At 38.5% G+C, this 22,637-nt stretch overlaps 3 protein-coding genes across 5 annotated transcripts in view; 1 reads left to right on the top strand and 2 right to left on the bottom strand.

The window, feature by feature from the left end:
• Positions 1 to 11,607, bottom strand: part of LOC6628319 (uncharacterized) — a 17,462-nt gene extending 5,855 nt beyond the window's left edge. The window contains 2 exon segments of the mRNA XM_032438092.2: positions 6,963 to 7,858; positions 11,474 to 11,607. Of these exon segments, the coding sequence (XP_032293983.1) occupies positions 6,963 to 7,182 (220 nt within the window). The 5' untranslated portion in view covers positions 7,183 to 7,858; positions 11,474 to 11,607.
• Positions 9,705 to 16,379, top strand: LOC6628836 (transmembrane inner ear expressed protein). Of its 3 annotated transcripts, XR_011416683.1 has the most exons (5): positions 9,710 to 10,373; positions 14,887 to 15,219; positions 15,281 to 15,433; positions 15,974 to 16,119; positions 16,232 to 16,379. XR_011416683.1 is itself a non-coding variant. In XM_002052708.4 (4 exons), exons 2-4 carry the CDS (start codon positions 15,096 to 15,098, stop codon positions 16,318 to 16,320), a joined length of 366 nt encoding a protein of 121 aa, XP_002052744.1. In that variant the 5' UTR covers positions 9,705 to 10,373; positions 14,887 to 15,095; the 3' UTR covers positions 16,321 to 16,379. The 3 variants fall into 3 exon arrangements, 2 of the variants coding, with proteins under 2 accessions (XP_002052744.1, XP_070065278.1); XM_002052708.4 differs by lacking the exon at positions 15,974 to 16,119 and having other exon boundaries at positions 9,705 to 10,373; XM_070209177.1 differs by lacking the exons at positions 9,710 to 10,373; positions 15,974 to 16,119 and having other exon boundaries at positions 14,799 to 15,219.
• On the bottom strand, positions 16,373 to 22,637 carry Arpc2 (Actin-related protein 2/3 complex, subunit 2). Its single transcript, XM_032438098.2, has 8 exons — positions 21,827 to 22,637; positions 19,755 to 19,848; positions 19,579 to 19,678; positions 19,331 to 19,517; positions 19,048 to 19,268; positions 17,325 to 17,416; positions 17,147 to 17,256; positions 16,373 to 17,081 (listed from the first exon to the last, which is right to left on the bottom strand). Exons 1-8 carry the CDS (start codon positions 21,898 to 21,900, stop codon positions 17,054 to 17,056), a joined length of 906 nt encoding a protein of 301 aa, XP_032293989.1. The 5' UTR covers positions 21,901 to 22,637; the 3' UTR covers positions 16,373 to 17,053.

Below are 22,637 nucleotides of genomic sequence, written 5' to 3'. Positions count from 1 at the left end.
CTTTTTCATTTCTCAAATGTGCACCCCTTTTTTTTGCAGTGTAGCGCGCATAGATTGAGTGGCAGCAGGCTGCAGAAATGTGGCGGCAGGCGGTGCAAAAGTATGTGTAAACACACACACACACACACATATGCATGCGTGCAGTATTTGTGCATGTGAGTGTGAGTAGGAGTTGGATGTGAAATTTCGAGTGGCCGTTGTTGTTGTTGTTCTTCTTCTTCTTCTTGTTGTTGTTGGCTTCTCGCATTTAGCGGCGCGTTTAGGCACTACAAAAGTAGCTTATGTTTTTTAAAAGGGGCCTTTTTTATTATACAAAGTCAAACATTCTGACAGCATAAGCAGCACACACACGCACACGCACACAAAACCGCAATACATACACACACACACACACACACACATACGCACACGCACACAGTCACAAGCGTCTGCTGCAAATGCTGAACAATGGAAGTGCGCCTCGCTTGTGCTTCTCATTCATTCATATATGCATGTGCATACATAAGTAGCAATTGTGTGTGTGTGTGTGTGTGTATGTGTGTAGTTTAGTGTGTGCATATTACATGATATAGCGCAACACAAAACGCTTAAATACATCAACATTATTACCCAGCGCGTTGGCAACATTTTCTGGTCAAGAGCCGAAAGCAGAAGCTACCGAAAAAAACTAGAAGAAAAAAATGTAGCATGCAAACAGGCGCAGGAGCAGCTGCCGCATTGGACGCAGGGCTGTAGGAGCCGAAGGAGCGGGATGGGCTGGTTTAGTAGCACGAGACGCCAGGTGCAAGCGCACCTGCTAAACACTCATTAAACCAAGAAAACAAATTAACTATAGCTGAAGGCTAAATACCCTTTGGGGACTAAAAGCAAGTAAGCAGAATATATATGATATTGAAGTAGGATATAGATGTGAAGAGGATATAGATAATATATAAGAGTTATAGTTAAGCTCGCTTATTTGAAGAACAATAATATTTTCTTTTAACAAGTTTAAAATATATGGTTCCCCAAAGTTCGAAACTAAACGTGGATTCAAGAATCGAACCTCAACCTGGTGTGAACTGTGCACCGAATAACCGGGCATTCATTTATTTACATACTTGAAGGATCGCAGAAACCTAATAGCCCAATGTTAGGGTATAATTAAGCTACCCTAGCACTAACACACGCACACACACTCACACACGGAGGCACACATAGAACAGAACTAGTTCAAGTTTTTCATGGCAAACAAACGTAAATGTTTGTTCTTGTTCGTGACGCCCTCCTGTTGTTGTTCCTTTTGCCTTTTTTTTTTTTGCATAAATAATATTGATTTATTGGCTAGCGTAGCATTTGCGGCTCATAAGCGAAACAATTTTTAATGCTAGAGGCGCCGCTGGGCCTATGGAGTCTCGTCGCCAATGGACGACGGGGAGGTTAGCCTCTGGCAACCTATGGAAAATAAAAGCATGACACACACATGGCACATTTTGATGTCCTGGCATCGTTTGCTTCGGTTTCGATTCGCCTGTGGCATGTCCTTGATGCGGAGCATGGGAAATTAGCGAAGGCAAAAAGCGAAAAAAAAAAACGAAAAGAAATAGCAAAAAAAAAAAAGTCGCATTTTCTCAGGTGCCTGTCAGAGTTCATGTTAGTTAACTGGAAGTTTTAACAACCGCATGTCAATGAGTTATTTGATAAAATATTTATTGGACATTTAACTTATAAAATCACCAACACCCGAATTTGGGTTTAACAACAATTTAAAGTAGCTGGTAATTTTACCAGGAACATGGAAAGTGGAAATACTTGAAATACTATATTTATTTATCTTAAAATCATTAAAAATAAAAATGACAGGAAGAAGAAATAGTTACAAATAAATGCAAAATATCATTTCTAGCAGCAAGCCAAAGTACCTGGTAACTTTGACAGGTACCTGGTAAATCAAAATTCACTCAATATACAGATTCAAATCTTTTTCTTTCCCAATTTATTATTCGTAAATGTGTCACAGCAAACTATATTTAATCACAAAAAGCAAAGGGAATCATAAATAAATTGTTAAGCTATAGTTAGTCGCAAAAAAAGGGTGTCTCTTATAACTAGCTTGCAACGTTATTTATACTTCGAGGCATTCAATAAAAGTAAAGGAGAGCAAACTAAAACGATTTTCTTTCCTGTTTTCATACTTTCTTTTGTTTTTTCGCAACGATGTGCTGTCACGAATAAAAACGACAACTTTTGGCGCCCACACCACACTCACACACACACACGAACATTATACATATAGGAAATGTTAAAGCTTCGCCATGTTGGCTCCCATTCCACCCGTTTTGACAGACCCACTTTCGGTTTCAGTTGATTTATTTGGTGTTTCGACTACGCACAGAAAAATATGCTCGGGTTATAAATTGAAGTTGAGCCATTTATATGATCTTGCGATTATGCAGCAATAGGGGGAGAGAGGTAGAGAGGGAGAGATAGAGAGAGGAAAAAGGAATTTCAGCCCGAAGCAGTGATATTTGTTGCTATATGAAAATAGAGTTTTGTGTCGTAGAAATAAACAAGGTCTATTAAGTTTGAGCCATGAATCATTAATTATAAATATGGTAAATATTTTATAGAAAAGTCTATCAGAAAAGTCTACCATAATAGGGTCTAGACAAATCTTCCAGAGTACACAGCTACTAGATTTAACAAATAGGTAAGGAACCCTATAATAGCTGAAGGTTTCATGGTTTCCAATTATACTTATATTTTAGTATTATATTGTCTTTGCCTATACTATTATATACTCGACTTTATTACACTATACTGCACGACATTTTACTACACTATACGATATTTTACTATGTATCTAACTATGGAATTTAGAGCTTCTTTCCTGGGAAACGCTGGCTACCAAAATACCGGAAACATTCAGAATATGAGTATTATATATTTTTTGAGAAGGAGAAGACACATTTTATTTTCATAGCGCATTTTGAAGGAAAGGCCCATTAGCTATATTCATGTATTGTATATTCAAATTTTGTTGTTTTATTATTTTTGCCTGTTTTCTACATCCTTTTTTATTTTTTTGTTGGAAATTCTTTGAATAGTACCTTTTGTCATTTAACAAGTTACCATTAAATTTGACGCTAACTTTGTGTATGTTTGGCCCTGTCTGTCTTTTTTTCCATAGTTTGTGCTGCTTCTTTCTCGTTTTAGAGTAACTGTGTGTGTGTGTGTGTGCATTTCCCCATAGAAACAATGACAGGGTATTCAGGTCAATAGTAAAAGACAACAAGAAAAAAAAAACATATGGCAAGGTTGCTTTGAAATAATTTTTTGAAATTAACTTTTTTTTTTGTTGTGTGCCATTTAATGCAGGGCTGCAGGCGCTGGGCGGGGCAGGGAAGTGGATAAAGGAGCGGGGGAAGGGGCTAGTAAAGGGGATTTGACTGGCATTTGATTTGTGATGGCGCTGCACATTTTACCTGGCTGGTGACAAAGGAAAGAGAAGCAGTTGCAGGCACGAGCCTGCTTCCGTTCAAGAGGGGACACACACTCACACACACACTCGCACAGACACACAGGCACACAGAGACACACATGCACATATTTGAGTAAAGTGAGTCTAATTAGGAAGTCCTTTTAAGAAAATCAATAAACATGTCTTGACCTCAATTAGATTCCGCTTACTACAGTTCACAATACACACGTACCCAAAACGGATCCCCAGACAACAAGAAACACACACACACACTCACACACACACACTCATACACACAGACACACACACACATGCATATACGTAGCACAGAGATTCATTTTGGCGTGCAGGAGATGGGTCGCGAGGCGGGCTGCAGCACAATAAACACACGTGCTTTTCATTTGGCCCATAGTAAAAGAATAACAGGAAATTCTGTGTCGGGCAGCCGACGATTAAATACTCTTGATAAACTTGCGATATATGTCTTGTGATATATTTCTCGTGACGTAGCTATATTTGTATATTCATAATTTCTATGGGAACTATGTGATTTATATTCCAATTCCAGTTAAATACAATCATTCTGGAAGGCGCAAAATAAAACACCTTGTTGAAGATACTTGGGCAAAAATTGTAAATATATCTACTTTTTATGGAGTCGGATGTGCTACCTTCTGTCTGTTACAAGATTTACACAACATTAATATACATATTTTAAATATATTTCAGTTGTTCGTTGGACATTTCGTGACAAAAGTATAATACCCGTTGTGAGGGTATTAATAGAAAGAGATAGCCATAATAAAGACTCGACTGGGCTAAGACGATTTGTGTGCACTGCATGCAGGGGGATTAGGGACAGCTGCTGATGGGGGATTGTGGGGCTGGCAGGAAGAAGTTTGCCTCGAGCATTCACACGCCATAGCCACAGAGCCATGACATGAAGACATGAGAAACGACGACAACGTCGACGACGATTGCTTTTCGCTTTGCGGCTCCTTCTAAGCAACAAAAAAAAATACAGGGCCCCACTCTGTGCCCGTCACCTCCTGCCTCCGGACTGCTCCGACTGGCGTTTTATGATACGATTTTATTTATTTGCCCATGTCTGAAACGATACTGAGCCCCGGCACTGGGAACGCGTTCTGCCATTGTAATGCAAACTGTCAACAAGACCGCAAATGCTCGAGGCTCACATTGTTGTTGTTCTTTCTAATTTTCATTTTTTTTTTTTTTTCATTGTTTTTCCGTGCCGCATTGGAAGCTGTCAGAAGTTGTCGAACCACAAGAATACGGGAATTAGTGCAACGTGCACTAGGCTAAGCCGCAATTGCAGCCGCAAAGATGAAATTTCAATTCATATTTTTCCTATAAACTGCAGCGTTAGCTCAAACAATTGTTAAGGGAACACAATAAAACCGATCCTTAAAGCCGTGAGCTAGTTCGCATCGTGAACGAAACCAATGAGAATGTTTTTGTTCGTTTTGCAACCCTGGTAACTATCAGGATCCAAACTAGAAGCTTTACAGAGGTTAAAGGATTGACAGTCCATACAGTTTCTAGACTTCCACCTAACAAAAACTCTTTATCTTGCAATCCTGGCAAACATGGTATATCAAGAACGTGTCTAACCTTTTTATAAAGTAAAGGCCAAAAAATATCTTGCTTTGCGGCCCTGGTAAACATGGCACATCAAGATCCTGTCTAACCTTGTAGATGACAAGGAATTTTAAGTAAATTGACTTCATAACAAACAAATTCTTTCAAATTTTTCCAAATGGATTCTCAGTTAACCCAAATTGATTATAAGTTGATTTATTTAAGAAATGACAAAAATGTGGACTTGTAAAGTTGCCAAGCTGCTGTTAAATTAACATCATGATTTGTAACCCAGTTTAATTTAGCTTTTAAGTTGTATGCATTTGTAATGATTTTTGTAAATGTTTCGAAATATTTGCTCGACTTTCTGTCCAAACTAAAATTGTCATTGGTCTTGAATTTAAGGCACTCAATGAAAACGTTGACAATTTATTTTGTTTGCGTTCGATTGAATTGCAGCGATAGACAGGACAATTTGTGCCAAATGAAATCGATGTCAACGTAGTTTTCGGCGCTCAGCTCAACAAAGCCGATGACCAAAGGCAGGACAAAGAGGAAGCAGAACCTTTATATATATATATATATGTATATGTATGCATGTGTATGTCACTTAACCCAGTTACTGCCACTAAACCCAAATGAACTGCTTCTTTTGCTGGCAAAACATCTAAAAGTGTCCGTCCAAATGCAACTTTTAACTTTTAGCTAAATTTATATATATATATACATATATATTTTTTTGTGCTCTGTGCTATTCAAGTTTTGCATTTTGTTGTTTGTTCAGCTGAACTTTTGGGCTAAAAGCCGCTTTGCTTGAAAACCTATTTCAAATCTCGGATGCCAAAAGAATTTGTGTCATGGTAAAAGAAATTAGATAGTTTCGACAAAAAGCAAATTCGCGGAAACTTGATTCCCGCTTCGTATTGCCCTTGTTCTGCCTAATGTGTAATATTTACCATTGACCATTTAAAATTTAAGATTATGGTTATTGGGAACTGGATATATCGCAGTGCGGACAAGTTATGGAAGTTTATAAGGCGCATTTAATAAGGAGCTGAGTCCAACCAAGACCAAAACGCACTCGTTTATAAATAATCAAGACGTGGCCCAACTCAAATACAATACTAACTTTTCAAAATACGCACAAACATGCATTAAGAATTTGACATGCACTATTTACCACCCGGTATCTGGCGGCACGAGACTGTTATACTATTTGTCGTGTACTATTTACCATGTACCATATGTGCATTTCTACCCATATGCATATATTATCTACTAATAGCAGTACGTGCGTGCTTCTGTCTCTATAACAGATAATATTTATCGTTTACTATTTACCATGTACCTGGTATAATATCACTTCTACTGTTCATATCTAATTTATGTACATTTCCAACTACAAGCATTTATCTAATGGTGAATAATTCTTCAACTGTTTGTGACATAATCCCCTTTACCTTTGTCATTATCTTTTTATCGTGTACTATTTACCATGTATTTTTATCATAAACTATTTAGCATGTACCTGGTAATAGGTGTTTATGTACACATGTCAATTAAGTCTATCTCTACCTATAAGCGTATATAATCTTCTAATGGAAAATTCATATACTTAACTGTGTTTTACATAATCCCATTTATTTTTGTCATTGACCTTTTATCATGTACCTTTTACCATGTACCTAGTAGTGTGTAATTTATGCAGTACTGTCATTTTTTGTCCATTTCTAAACATAAAGCATCTTCTAATGGAGAATTCCCCTAGTTGATTGTTTACGAACATACGCACATTTGCTTCTCCCATAACTATTTAGAATGTACTATTTACCATGTACCTGGTAAGCACTTTATACGGTAACTGTTGTTAGTACCTATTCCTTTAAGGAAGTTCTCTACTTACTTTGCATATGACATAATCCCACAGAGAATTGCGTCAGTTCCGGCATTTGTCTAAGTATCTCCTCGGTGACCAAATGGACGCCGCGATGCTGCGGCCTTAGATTGATTTTGCGCTGAAACCAGGCGGAACCGAATTGTAAACCGGCCGGATTGCCATCGGCAGCGCCAGCGCCGGCGCCGGCGATGCCGCGATGACCGCCCCGATGATTCGCCGATGCCATGGTGCTGTTGGAGGAGCTGCTGCGTATGTTGCTATTCCGACTGACGCTCTGCTTAATGTTGGCCGTAGCGCCAGCTCCGCCCCCGCCACCACCACCGCCACCAGCGACGCCGGCGCAGCCAGCTCCACCGCTGCCGCTGGTCGCTTTCGTGTTGCCGGCGTTTGGATTACTGCTGCTACTGCGACGCCGGTGGCCGCTGCGTACGCCGCTGCGTGTTGCTGTTGCTGCAGTTGCTCCCGCTGCTGCTGCTCCCGCTGCTGCTGCTGCTGGCGGCGGTGGCGAACCTTGCGTGGATGTCTGGCGTTGAGTTTTTATCTTGGAGGAGGAGGAGGAGGCGGCGGCGGCGGCAGCAGCAGCGGCTGATGTCGTAGGTTTTGCGGACGACGTTGTGACGACTCTTTGGCTCTAGTCCCAGTCACACACGCACACACACGCAGACGCACGCACGCACACACACACACACACACAGAAGCACTTACACACACTGGCACATAGGCGCTGCACACACACGCACACACCTCACTCGTTTACGGGAGGCTTTTGATTAATATAATTATTTATTATCTTGAATTTGAGCACTTTTTGTTGCACTTGTTTTAGCTTTTTGGTTGCAAAAATTCTTTTGCTTGAACTTATTTCTTTTTATTTCTTAGCCACGTGATTTCCTTAGCAGAAACTGCAAGAGAGAAAGAGGAACATAAAAGAAAATTAGTTTTTATTAATTTAAAATCAATTTTGTATTAATTATTAATTGAAATACAGTGAAAGCTCGGCTGACGAACAGATTTAAAGCTCATGTCCACTTTTCCTACTTTTCTTGGGCATGTGGACCTATTTTTACTTATCCGAAAATTAAGCAAAAATATTGAAAATTTGTAATATTTTTGAGCCTTAATAAAACATTTTTCAAATATCTATTTTTATTTAGGATTTTCATGCATGAAGGTACGCAAAAATTATAAAAGCTTTTCAATTTAAAATAAAAACCTGAAACAATTCTAAATCTTTTTTCATGTTATTTTCAACATTTCTTTTCAAAGGACATTCCTCTCAGCAGGATAAAAATGTGAAAGAACTTTCACCGATTTTCTTAACATTTTTATAATATTTCTAATCCCCAATTTAGATATTTTCTAAAAAATACAGCTCAATTGATGTTTGCCTAGCTGCTCGAAGCTCACAATAAGTTGAACTAAAATGAATTTTTGTTTTTTTTTTTAAATTGTACTTCAAATCAGCTGCCCGTCCAACTAAGCCATAAAAGGGCCCCTTCGTTTTTGTTCTTATTTCACTTGTAAGTCTGTCAAATAAATCAAATTGATTCTCTGTCTGGGCGTTTGTTTGTCTCATCCAACCTGAGAGTCGCCCACAATCAACAAGTTTTAATTGCGACCAGCAAATAACAACAACAAAAACAACAAAAAGAACAACAAATAGAACAAGCTCAACCACATTGACTGTTTATGGTTATGGTTATCAGCAGCTGGCGTTGACCTTGCCAATCGATTGAACGAAGTGGCAAACAGTTCTGGCTATAAAAAATAAAAAAAAATGGGACTGAACGGCGCATTACTCAAATCCATAAAGTTGAATAAACACACTAATTTGAGAGGTGAAACCCAAAATGACAATCAATTATTCTTATGGAATATGTAAGCATCCACAACTTTGAATTTTATTCTTCATAATTTGATTCTGAGAAAGTTTCTGAGCAGCTCCATTTTAGTTCGATTAAGTTTGAGATGGTTTTTCGTCAAATTTCTGTATGTTAATTATTTGTAAAATAATAAAAAATATATATTTTTTTTCTGAACTAGCTTTTAAAGGGACAATCAGCTCTGTTTAGTTGATAATCTAGATGAATTGTATAGAGTTTTTTTTCTTCAGATTTTCCTGGCATTACCATATGCCTGATTAGATCACAGATGCCTCTGTCTGCCTCTTACACATTAATCTCTACACCCAATTTTTATAACTTTTCAATAAACATAGTTGATCATGACTATATCTGCTATGGCTTATAGGAAATTGTTCTGACTGCCTCCAAAATATTATTCCAGCTTAAGAGCTTATGAGTTTTTCGGTATATTTTCAAGTACGAAAAGTCTTGTCTTTAGTCCGTCGTTTTTCTCTCTGTGTAATATGTAGTCAAAATTTAACATGTGGAACAAACATAGTTTATCCTCAGGATTGATTAAGCTTTTAAATACTACATGCTGCCCAAAACAGTATATACTGCCATATGTACCCAAACAGACTTGACTATATCCCCATTGCGCATAGTACTGATCGTGACTATATGTATATATCCTTCATGTAAAGGCATCTTGTTCGATCTGTCAGTTGTTTTGACAAAAATATATGTATAATCACAATCTCTGCACGGATATTTCTGTACGCCATAAACGCCAAAATGAGTTTAAGTATATTTGAAGTCTGGTCACCCTAAGCCAAAAGGAGTTCAAAGCAACACGCATATACACACACACACACACACACATATACATATAGCATGCAGGTCACAAAGCTTTTATAGACAATTGTACACGGAAAACGGAGCAAAAGCCAAAAACTAGAGTAAATTTGTTGCGGCACAATTGGGCACGTGTCGCAGCAAGTGGAGCTCTAGGGAGGCGACAGGTTAAAGGGGCGCGTTTGCGCTCGTGCACAAAAGGAAGTAGCGTTCGCAGCTTAAGGTGGCAAGCACACACACACACACACACAGATGCAAATAGAAGTATGTAGGCACAAGGAATCAACGAAAAATGGCGTTTAAGACTCGCAGTTCACAAGTTGAGTGCACTCACACACACACACACACACATGCAGAGAAGCGCGTGAAGAGAAGCGAAAGCAATCGAAATGCATTTGAATTGAGTGTGTGTGTGTGTGTGTGTGTGTGAGAGTGCGTGCGTGTGCGAGGGTGTTTGCAAGTGCTCCATAATGCAAAAAGGTAGTAAAAAAAAAGGGTAAAACCAAAAAAAAAAAAAGTATAAAATGGGCAGAGCACTTGCCACCACACAAAAAGATTTACACGACACTTAAGCCAAAAAAAAAAACGGACGCACGCCACGCGCTGCTACTAAAAAGAAGGAAGAACTTGCGGAGCGAGCAGAGGTGAGCGCGACGTCATGGCTGAGAGCAGCGGCAGCGGCAGCAACAATAACAAGCGCGTTAAGGCCGCGCGGTAGGTACGTTCTTTTTTATGTTGCTACTGTTCAAATTTGCATATGCTTTAAATATTTAATGTAATACAAAACAAAAAACAAAAAAAACAAGAGGAGACGAGTAAGCATCAAGCCAAGGCAGCAGCCGCAGCGGCAGCGGCAACAACAAGAACGCACAATGTGCCAATTGGACAAACGTCGAGCAGCTGTACAATCCAATTGGCATGCTCGAAAACAGGCAGGAAAGTGGTTAAAATAAAAAGAAGCAAAACGCAAGGCATATACAAATATGCAGCGAAATGTTCGCGCATTTGGCAAAAAATCAATTTTCCGTGTGATTGCCAAATGCAATTGCTGCCACAGGCCGCAAGAGTGGGGCGCAACAACACACTCACACACACACACAAACACATGAGGACACACATGACAAAAAAAAAAACAAAAAGAAAAGAAAAAAGCGAAACGAAGAAAACTCCTTGGGTGTCCCTGGACAGACACGAGTCAATTGCAGCCCTAGAAAACTGGCTTACAGCTGTGTAGCACGCCTTACGCAGCGTTTTGTTGCCTTTTTGCCATGGCTTTTCGTAAGTTTTACTGTTAATTATTGACATAACAAATGCGGCCCCAACTGGAACTGATGACGGCAACAACACCAGCTCCAATCAGAACCTACCAACACCAATGCACACACACACACACACACACACACACGAAGACGCGGCAATGAAAGAGAGGCGGAAGGCACACGCGAAATTGCTTACATTAACTTGGCGAAATAAAAGGGCAGCCCCAAGCGGCACACATAAAGTGAGGAATATGAAACTAGCTATATAATTTTCAACATTGTCGTCCTTTTTTCGTTTTGTTTTGTGCATTTCGCTCCCAGCGAAATGAAACAAAGTTAAATGAATGAAATTGTCGGCCTACCGCACGCTCACTCAGCATTTGGCGTATTGACACGCACAGACACACTTACACACGCACTAATACACAAATCACGTAAGCATCAAATTTAAATGCACTTAATTACATTTAATTTGTGTTTGCTTTTGTTTTAATGGTTACCGACCGGGAGTAGGGGGGACGCCCAGGCAAAGTGCCGCTGTAACACAAACCGTACGTACGTGCGCGTCCGTCTGACAGTCCAATTGGATGCGCTCTCTCTCTGCTGCTACTGCTGCTGTTGCTGCTGCTTCTTCAACTTGTTTTAGTTATGCGTGTGCGCCAAGTTGCTCGTGCCAATAGTTTTGCACGTGCAGCGATACTATCGATATCGTGCCTTAGTTCATCGACAATTATCTAAAAGCAATAATTTCAAATCAAACGATAGCGCAATGGCCATGTCTTAAGCAAAGCCATGCTGCAAAGGCAAAGGCAGGCGTTTCATTTAAACTGAGCTTCGATCGATTAATAAAAACACACACACAATATTATCGATATATTGGCGCTGTGCAATAGCTAGTGATGAGCGCTCAAAACAAAAATATTGGCAAATGCATACAAAATTGTTTGGCTAATGTTGCTGGTGTTAAAGAGAACTTAAAACAAAAAGCGGTGCTTACTTTGCTGTTGTTTATTTGTTGGTGTTTATTATTATTATTATTATTTTTTTGTAATTAATAATTATTTCACTGCGTGGGTGGACGAGTTGTGTGCTGATAAAAGTGCTGTTGCTGCTGACGGCGCATTGGCAGTGCGCACTTGCTATGATTTATATTGTTACCGATATCGAGATCTGTGTGCATTTTGCTTAGTTGTAAATTTGCTTTATCCGCAACATGCAGCAACAACAATAACAACAACAGAACAACAACACCAGCAAATAGCTTGGGCTACATTTGTGCGTAGTGTGCGTTGGTGTTAGTAGGTCGTTTAATGACTCGGCGGCGGCTAAATATAACGGTTGTCGTTGTCGTTGCCGTTACGTTAGCTGTTGTTGTCGTCGTTGTTGTTGTTGTTGTTGTTTTTGGTTACACTCGTTACTCTGCTTTTCTCTGCTGCTCTTCTCTGCTATTTTTTTTTCTCTTTTTTTTTTTATTTTTTTTTATATGTAGCCAATTCACAAAATGTACATTTTTTACACCTTTCACACACACCCACGCATTTTACACTCACACAGTGAAGGCGCGCGCGCGTTGCCTTCGCCTCGTCCTTTTTTCTGCTCTTCTCTTCTTTTCGTTTTTTTTTTCGTTTTTTTTTGCACACACTTTCTCACACACCTATGCCAAATTGCGGAGGTCGGGTGTTGTTGTTGCTGGCTCTATATATACATATATATATATTATTTATTATTTTATTATGTGCTCTATTTACACAATTTGGCTGAAAACAGTTTACTTTGATTTTCGCTCTGTCGCCTGGCCCACATGGCCAACGTATTTGCATGAAACTTTTTTCCACTCTGTGTGTGGCCTCTGAGATTTCCTGCTATTGCCTATATTTCTTTTTTTCTTATTCGTTTTCTTTACTTTTTCGTTTTTCAATAAAACTCCATGGCCCTATTATGTACTCAAGACACACACATGCTCACTCACACGCACACACACACACACGCACAGGACACACACGCCCGTTACGAATACGTACAATGAACGACCACGGCGTTTGCTTCAGCTGCTGCTGTGTGTGTGGCTTTTTTTTTTGGTTTTTGTTTCTTTGCTTTTGGTTTAATTCGTTTTGGTTATAACTTTTCTTTTCCGTGTTGAGCACAGCCTTTTTGCTTGTGATTTGTGAATTCTGTTAGTTGTAATTTTTCTTTTTTTAATCTTGCCCTGCGACGAGCCCAGCGTGTGTGCCACCGAACGAGAGCCTCTGAACTGAAACTGAGCAGCGCCGTGGCAAGGATAAGCATATATTTTTGTTGAATGAGTGCCTCAATGAAAGCTCGCTTGCGTGCGCGTGTGTGTGTGCATTGCAACTCGTTCGTTCTTTAACGGTAACACTGCTCTGCGCACAGGCGCAGTATTGGGCGAGTGGGTCTCGCTGGCCATTGTGAATGCTGCAGCGTTGCCACCTGTGCCTTGACGTAACGACAATGCAGCGTAAAGGCGCGACTTTAAAGCGTGCTACGTTTACGTTTATCTATATAAACGCAATTTACATATCCTTTTTTTTCTAGGTCATTGGGTCATGGCACAGTGGGAATGGGTAATGTGGCACAGTGGGCCAAAATTGTTTTCAACTAACCAAAAATGTATTTTAGAGCTAAATTCATTTGAAATATTTATAAAATGGACACAAATATCTGTTTTAGATTCTTTTTAAGTGAAGCTTTATCGGAATAATAATAAACCGTATCTAACGGAATATTTAAATATTTTTTTCATTCAAATAAAATTTGAATTTTTCTTAAATCGCATGCCTCTCCGTATTTGTATATCATATATCTTGACCTCTTTCCCAATATCTCATCGTGTTTTTATTAATATTACAATTTTGTGTTGTTGTAATTAATAAAAGTCGTCTAATCACAATATTTGTAATTGCAATCACATAATGTTTAACGCCCGCGACAAGCACGCCAGACTGAAAATGCCACAGTCATTAGGCAAACACTCTTTGCCGCTGACACCTACTCCTCAACGCGCCCCCCGTCCTAAAGCTGGCAAAAAGTCAACAAATTAAATATCTAACAAACGAGCGGGGCGGGGCGTTTACTACGGCTAGCTCCTAGAGCTGGGTGCGCCCAGCATGTGGCTTCCTTTGTAGCCAACCATCAGCATGTTGTCTCCTATTTATATAGTCTATCTCTCTCTGACTCCCTCCACCCTCCTCTACCCTGTTAGCCCTGTTAGCATGCAAAATTGCTTCGTCCCGTTGTGCTGGCATGCGGCAACCGCGCCCAGTTCTGGAGAGCGTCCGTTGTCCTTTTCACTTCGCATATGCACAAAACGACCATATTGTTGGAGAAAATATCTAGCATTAGCAGGGATCACTCAGTTGTGGGCTTATCGGGTATATTCGTTTTGAGTGTAGCCCAACTGTTGACAGAGTTATTCAATTAAACTGGTCACACTGGATAGAGAGGATTCCCTTTCACAATCATAGAAATGCTATAAACTGTTTAGAAAATGTTTTGGTAAGAAAAGTTTGATGTGGTATTTATGATCTAATATCCTTTCTGAGGAAAACCTAACATTAACTGGTCACACTGTTTTCAAAATCAAGTCTTATATGAACAAATTGTCTTTAATCTATTGATAAAATACACTTCCTAATATATAAAAAACACATTTTGGCATATCTGTTGGAAAATACATTCAATTTTCTGACCACACTGTTTTCTAGGACCCAAGATGAATGTAAATAATCCCAGAATTTATAGAATAATAATAAGGAATTGGCAAAATCATGAATCTTGTAAAAAAATACTGAAGTACTTTAATCGACTATCTCAGATATTAATTGAAAGTTGAGATATTCGAAAGAAGTTTTCAAAAACTTCATCAAAGTGTTTCCAGGGTATTTGGGAACCTTTCAAACTATTTGCACCTGCCTTGTTTGTTATTTTACACTCTTCTTACACATTCCCATACAGGGTGTGCCGCAAGTAGCCCTAGAACTAAGCGCAACTCATTTGGATATGCTTTTAGCACTCAGTTTTAGTCAAAGTATATTGAGTGTGGCTCCGTTGCGGGCCAAGTGAACAGTCCGAATTGGCCGGGCAACGCAGCCGGACGTGAAATTGACGCTTAAATAGAGCACGGGTTCAAGGCTGATAGAAAATACCTGCGCGAAACATATAAAATGGACGACGATACGGATATCTTTGACATAGATCCAAAGGAAGCTTGGCTAGAAAAAATCACCATAGGCGGCTTTCGGCGCTGGCACATCATAGCCTCCGTGCTGGGCATACTAATGAGTATTAGTGAGTGTCGTTAGACTCTATTTATTAGGTAATTTCGTTAATAAACACAGGGTATTTGCAGTGATAATGGTCTGCTGCTGTATACGCTTTCGCATACCGCGCACCAAACAGGAAATCGAAGCCGATTATCAACGCAAACAGATAACCAAAAAGTTTCGCGAGAAATTGCAACAAATCAAAAACTCCGAAATGGACGATATGGATCTGCAGAAAGGTACGAATATGCAATACATCTAATTATATACAGAGTATCGCTCAGATACGACTCTGCGATTCGCAGCTATTTAACGAAATTTGTGTATTACTTTGTACGCGCCCCAGTTTCTTTCACTGTCAAATGCGAGACCAAGCCCTTTTTTTTTGTATATTTTTTTTTTGTTTAGTTTTTTTTTTTTTTATGTCTCTCTCTATCGTAGACTCACGCATGTGTATATACAATATGATAAACGATTCGTTGAGCCTGTCTGAACCTATGCAGTGCACGCTAGTTTTAGCTATAAATACAGTGAAAGCTCGCTAGAGCGAACGGCAAGGGTTACAAGTAATCAAATGAAACATATATTGTTAAGCTTAAGTTTCGTATATATACAAAAAATATTCGAAAAGTAAGCAAAAAGATTATAAACATAAATAATTGTTTGCCAAATAAATCTGTTTGTTCGCAGAGCTTTCACTGTATTTATGAGACTCGACTTTGATTAACTATACAACTATATAAATAACACTCACTTCTGTCACTTTTCTATCATCACAGCACTTGCTTATATCAAATTGGAACAATATGATGATCCCTAGAGCCTTTCTATAAATTCACCAAAAAAAAAAAAAATAAATAAAAATAAGCACTATTGGAATAAATTTGTACTTCTATGCTAATCTATATAAGAAATCACTGCCAATGTAAGTAGGATCTAATATATACATAAAATTAAATTTGTGTATTTTAAAAAATAATAATTTCACTTGCCTATTGCCTCCTGACACGATCCCAATCCGTTCAACTCTCTTGCAGTCTGTGCGCGTATTCAGGGCGACTATATGAATCTGCAGGCGAGCGTGGAATGCATGAACGAGAAGCAGAATGTTAAATTTAAGATCTAATCTGTTATACAACTTATATACTATATAACATCATGATAATAAAACTAGAGCGCAGTCTACACATTTGATTTATTCTTTTTATCTTATATTTTCGCTTTTGGATTGCAATTAGTTCATTTTTTTGGATTTATTAATGTATCAAAGTTCTTTAAGTAGTTTTTGTTTTTGATTTTGTTTTTTCTTTTTAATACTCTACACATACAGGCTAGTTGGGTTGTCTGATTTTGGGCAGCATTTCGACAATTGCGACATTAACAGATTGTTTGTATTGTTTGCGACATTCGTTTTTTCACTTAGATTTATTAGGCAATTAGTTTAAAATGTTTCATTTTGACAATTCTTTAGTTTTGATATACATAATGTGTACGCTGACTTTTGGCGCTGACTGTAACAAATTTTCACGCTGATTCTGTTTCACATATTCTCTGTTTCTGACTCGACAAACACACACAGTCACATACAATTTAAATAACGCATAACTATTTATATTTTTAGTTTTTTTTTATCATTGTTCATTAACTTGCTCCGGTTCTTAGATTTAGCTATTTTGGAATACTTTCTCTTACTTTCATTTACGGTTTGGGTTTATTTTCACCATTTAGTTGTGGAAACATTAGCCAAAATTCTGCGGTTTTTCTCTTGTTTTACTTTCTTTTTTTTTTTTGTTTGTTTTTAATACACAATTTTATTTTTATATTTTTATATATAAAAACAACTAATTATACTGAGCGCATCATTCTTTGCGTATGAATGTTCTCCCCCTGCAAATAAAGAGTATTATTATTGTGATTGAGAAAACAAATCTAGTTTAATATATATATCTCACGTTATAGTCTTCTTTTCCGTAGTCTTCGATTCGGGCCTTGCACGGTTTAGCACCTTGAGGAAATCTGAGGTTTTTGCGCGCATGCGCGAATGAATGTACGCCTTTGAACACTGTTATATGAAATGGCAAGAGATCAATATAATTGAAATATTAGGTATGTCTCAGATCTGTCACTCACCTTGATGTGATAATGCAAATAATCTCGGAACATGTGTATTAAATTGATAGTATTATCCCGTGTCTCCTTGTTGGTATGTCGAGGGAATAGCACTGCAAAGATATAAATTACAGAAACTTATTAGTTTTTAAAGTTCAAATAAACAGAATAAATTCGAAAGCATAACATAATATAAAAGCTGTACACAAACACAAGTCATCTGTTATAATATAAGTGATTATACAGGATGCCGTTCGTCTTTTAGTTAGTTTTGGAGCATTTGAGACACAAATTCGGTAAAATTCCCAAAATATGCCACTTTGACTCCTAAGCGTATAACAGATTGGAGAAACTGTACACGAACACAAGTCATCTGTTTTAATATGAGGGATTAAACAGGATGCCGTTCGTCTTTTAGTTAGTTTTGGAGCATTTGAGACACAAATTCGGTTAAATTCCTAAAATATGCCACTTTGACTCCTGAGGGTATAACAGATTGGAGCAACTGTACACAAACACAAGTCATCTGTTATAATATAAGTGATTATACAGGATGCCGTTCGTCTTTTAGTTAGTTTTGGAGCATTTGAGACACAAATTCGGTTAAATTCCTAAAATATGCCACTTTGACTCCTGAGGGTATAACAGATTGGAGAAACTGTACACAAACACAAGTCATCTGTTATAATATAAGTGATTATACAGGATGCCGTTCGTCTTTTAGTTAGTTTTGGAGCATTTGAGACACAAATTCGGTTTAATTCCCAAAATATGCCACTTTGACTCCTAAGCGTATAACAGATTGGAGCAACTGTACACAAACACAAGTCGTCTGTTATAATATAAGTGATTATACAGGATGCCGTTCGTCTTTTAGTTAGTTTTGGAGCATTTGAGACACAAATTCGGTTAAATTCCCAAAATATGCCACTTTGACTCCTGAGGGTATAACAGATTGGAGCAACTGTACACAAACACAAGTCATCTGTTATAATATAAGTGATTATACAGGATGCCGTTCGTCTTTTAGTTAGTTTTGGAGCATTTGAGACACAAATTTGGTTAAATTCCCAAAATATGCCACTTTGACTCCGAAGGGTATAACAGATTGGATCGATTGTACACAAACACAAGTCATCTGTTTCAATACGAGGGATTAAACAGGATGCCGTTCGCCTTTTAGTTAGTTTTGGGGCATTTGAGACACAAATTCGGTTAAATTCACAAAATATGCCACTTTAACTCCACGGAGTATAACAGATTGAAGCAACTGTACACAAACATAAGTCATCTGTTTTAATACGAGGGATTAAACAGGATGCCGTTTGTCTTTAAGTTAGTTTTGGAGCATTTGAGACACAAATTCGGTTAAATTCCCAAAATATGCCACTTTAACTCCACGGAGTATAACAGATTGAAGCAACTGTACACAAACACAAGTCATCTGTTTTAATATGAGGGATTATACAGGATGCCGTTCGTCTTTTGGTTAGTTTTGGAGCATTTGAGACACAAATTCGGTTAAATTCCCAAAATATGCCACTTTGACTCCAAAGAGTATAACAGATTGGATCAACTGTACACGAAACAAGTAACTGCTCAATTATGAAGAATTAAACAGAATGCCGTTCGTCTATAAAATAATCTTGGAGCATTTGAGACACAAATTGAAAAAGGACTTCAAAATATGCCACTTTGACTCCATAGATAAAACGAGTTTTCATAGATGCAGGGAATCACGTACCGAATGTAACATATCCAATGTTGTCGCCCACTCTGGCATCGGTGTTAGCCAATTCCAAGGGTGGCTCGCGGTGCGAGAAGAGCACTTGTGGCGCTGTATGGGATGCACGTCGTCCCTCTCTCAATTCCTGCATGAATACCTTGCCAATGATGACATCGTCTTCGTCCCTGAAGATGGTGCTGAACACAACAGTGACGCGATCAGGCTTTGCCTCAACATAGCTGTGGTTTAAAGAGAGGTTAATATATAAAACTTTCTAGGTAACTTTTTAAATGGGGCTTACAGCGTCTCATCGTTGCGATAATTGATGACTGCTCGCTTTTGGGTCTCTTCGCCCTGTTCCTGAAAGTCAAAATATTTCTCGAACACCGAGGCAAAACAATTGCGCTTCAGCAGTCCAATTCTCTTTGCAATCTGCTCCCAGTCCGCGGGTATATCATCTAGATTAATAAGTACAGAAACATTGTAACCTGCAAATAAAAGAACACCATTTAATTTATAGTTTTAAAACAATTTAATAAACACTTTTACCTTCTTCCGTATCGGTCAGCAGACTTCCATATTCCCGTTTAAGAAGCTCATCGGCGCCGTGTTCCTGCAGCTGTTTGTAGAACTTAAGCGAAATGCTTATCTATAAAATATTGTAAAATATGTTTTGTTAGTCAATAGCACAAATGCAAAGAGAAACAACTCAATCGAATACGCACCCGCACTTTTGTTTTATCACCATTCACATTGGACATATGATATAGCACCCCATCGAAGTCTGCTATTCGTATATCTATCGATTCTGGTTTGAGTCTGCAAAATAATACGCAAGAAATAGAAAAAAAAAAAAACACATTAATAAACAATTTACTTTTTCCCATTCAATATCTTATCGCTGGCATGCCAGCTTGATTATAGTACACACACCAGAAATATTGTATGATTAATGAAGCAGGTTTTATATTGAACAATTCTTATTAATTAAGTTCCTTGCCTGTTAAACAGGATCCTTTTCGGGAGATCAAACAATATATACAAGCCCTATCACACACAATTTAGAAATAACTCTTAGTCCAACTCCCATTGCAATGTTATAGGCAGGAAGAGGACCAGTGTATAACAGTTTTAAGCAAGTGCTTATATGAAGAGCATTATACGAAGTGCTAGCCGATTAACAATTATATTGGAATATATGTGACTACAACTGCGCGTATTCCACTTTGATTTCACAGTTTATAACAGATTGAAGCAACTGTACACAAACACAAGTCATCTGTTAAAATATAAGTGATTAAACAGGATGCCGTTCGTCTTTTGGTTAGTTTTGGAGCATTTGAGACACAAATTCGGTAAAATTTCCAAAATATGCCACTTTGACTCCTAAGGGTATAACAGATTGGAGCGACTGTACACAAACACAAGTCATCTGTTATAATATAAGAGATTAAACAGGATGCCGTTCGTCTTTTAATTAGTTTTGGAGCATTTGAGACACAAATTCGGTTAAATTCCCAAAATATGCCACTTTGACTCCACTGAGTATAACAAATTGGAGCAACTGTAGACAAACACAAGTCATCTGTTATAATATAAGTGATTATACAGGATGCCGTTCGTCTTTTAGTTAGTTTTGGAGCATTTGAGACACAAATTCGGTTAAATTCCCAAAATATGCCACTTTGACTCCACTGAGTATAACAAATTGGAGCAACTGTACACAAACACAAGTCATCTGTTTTAATATGAGGGATTAAACAGGATGCCGTTCGTCTTTTTGTTAGTTTTGGAGCATTTGAGACACAAATTCGGTAAAATTCCCAAAATATGCCACTTTGACTCCTAAGGGTATAACAGATTGGAGCAACTGTACACAAACACAAGTCATCTGTTTTAATATGAGGGGTTAAACAGGATGCCGTTCGTCTTTTTGTTAGTTTTGGAGCATTTGAGACACAAATTCGGTTAAATTCCCAAAATATGCCACTTTGACTCCTAAGCGTATAACAGATTGGAGAAACTGTACACAAACACAAGTCATCTGTTATAATATAAGTGATTAAACAGGATGCCGTTCGTCATTTAGTTAGTTTTGGAGCATTTGAGACACAAATTCGGTTAAATTCCCAAAATATGCCACTTTGACTCCACGGAGTATAACAGATTGGAGCAACTGTACACAAACACAAGTCATCTGTTATAATATAAGAGATTAAACAGGATGCCGTTCGTCCATTTATTAATATGGGAGCATTTGAGACACAAATCGGGATTAATCCTGGAATATGCCACTTTGGCTCCATCGAATACTTTGTTTTGCTTTGGCAGCCGGCGCCCAAAAAGGCATTTGTTTGATTGCGACGATGACTCAAGTGCATTTCTGTACTGTGTGTGTGTGTGTGTTTGTGTGTGTGTGTGTGTGTGAGGTATATAACTGAGCTGGGGATTATGCACAATGATGCGATAAATGAGTTAAATGACTTAACAAATGCTGCGCGGGTGGCCATGGGAGAAGGGGGAGAATACACAAATACTACTCACACGCACACACTCACATATTCGAGTGCATGAGTGTACTCCAAGTTCGAACTACACCCGATTTTTAAGGCTCCGCTAACCGCGTGTGTGTTGTGTGTGTGTGTGTGTGTGTTATACTGATAATCGCAACGAAAATTGATAACAAGGGCCAACGCAAGAGAATAGATAAAAATAAAATAAAAATGGGGGCAATTTAACAGTTAGAGAGAATGAGACAGCGCAGAAGAAGTGAAAGAAGAAGAAGAAGAAGACTTACCCAGCCTGTGCATTGCGGTATTTGACCAGGAGCGTTTCCTCAATAATGCGATTATTGATTTCCAGCAATATCATCTTGATTAAATGTGTACGATTTTTTCTTAACTCAAGTCGATTTCAAATATAAATGTGCCTAATTTGAAAATAACCAAAAGCGATGACAAATTTATGACGTTGCCTTTGCCGCTCCGGCTGTGAATGCGGCGCTCTTTCGTGCGGTAACTGTTTCTTTGCTGCTGCTGCTGCTGCCGTTGTCGCAGTCGCTGCTTCTGCTGCTGCGAATGCGTTTGTGTTGGTGTGAGAGTCGGCTACTTATTATGGGGGAGATTGCTGGACTGGCTGCTCCAACTCACCAACACACTGGCATTCGTACATGCATACATATGAGTTGAAAAGAAATACACACACACATACACACACACGCGTTGACTGTGCTTTTCGCTGTCGCCTTGGTTTGTATGCGTGTGTGTGTAGCGTATTTAATGAATTAACAACAAAAAATGGGCGCAGCGTTTGCTGTTTTTGTGCCCGTACGTTGATGTCGGCTTTTTTTGGCTGATCTCCGAACACACACTTGCAAATTCCAACACACACACACACACAAGCCGACACACCAACCAACACTCACGCTCGCTGGTCTAGCAATTTTGTTGCAATTTTCACTCTTCAGTTGCCGTGTGTGCTGTGCAGCTTGTTGTCCACTGCAGCTGTTTTTATATTTCACTTAGTGCATTTATTTATATTTATTTATTATACAAATAGCAGAAATATGCAATACGCGTATCCATGTGGCCAGGTACTTGGTACTTGTG

Source organism: Drosophila virilis, chromosome 4, assembly GCF_030788295.1.
Source record: "Drosophila virilis strain 15010-1051.87 chromosome 4, Dvir_AGI_RSII-ME, whole genome shotgun sequence".
In the NCBI taxonomy this organism is placed as follows: Eukaryota; Metazoa; Arthropoda; class Insecta; order Diptera; family Drosophilidae; genus Drosophila; species Drosophila virilis.
This window is presented reverse-complemented; position numbering and strand designations above follow the sequence as displayed.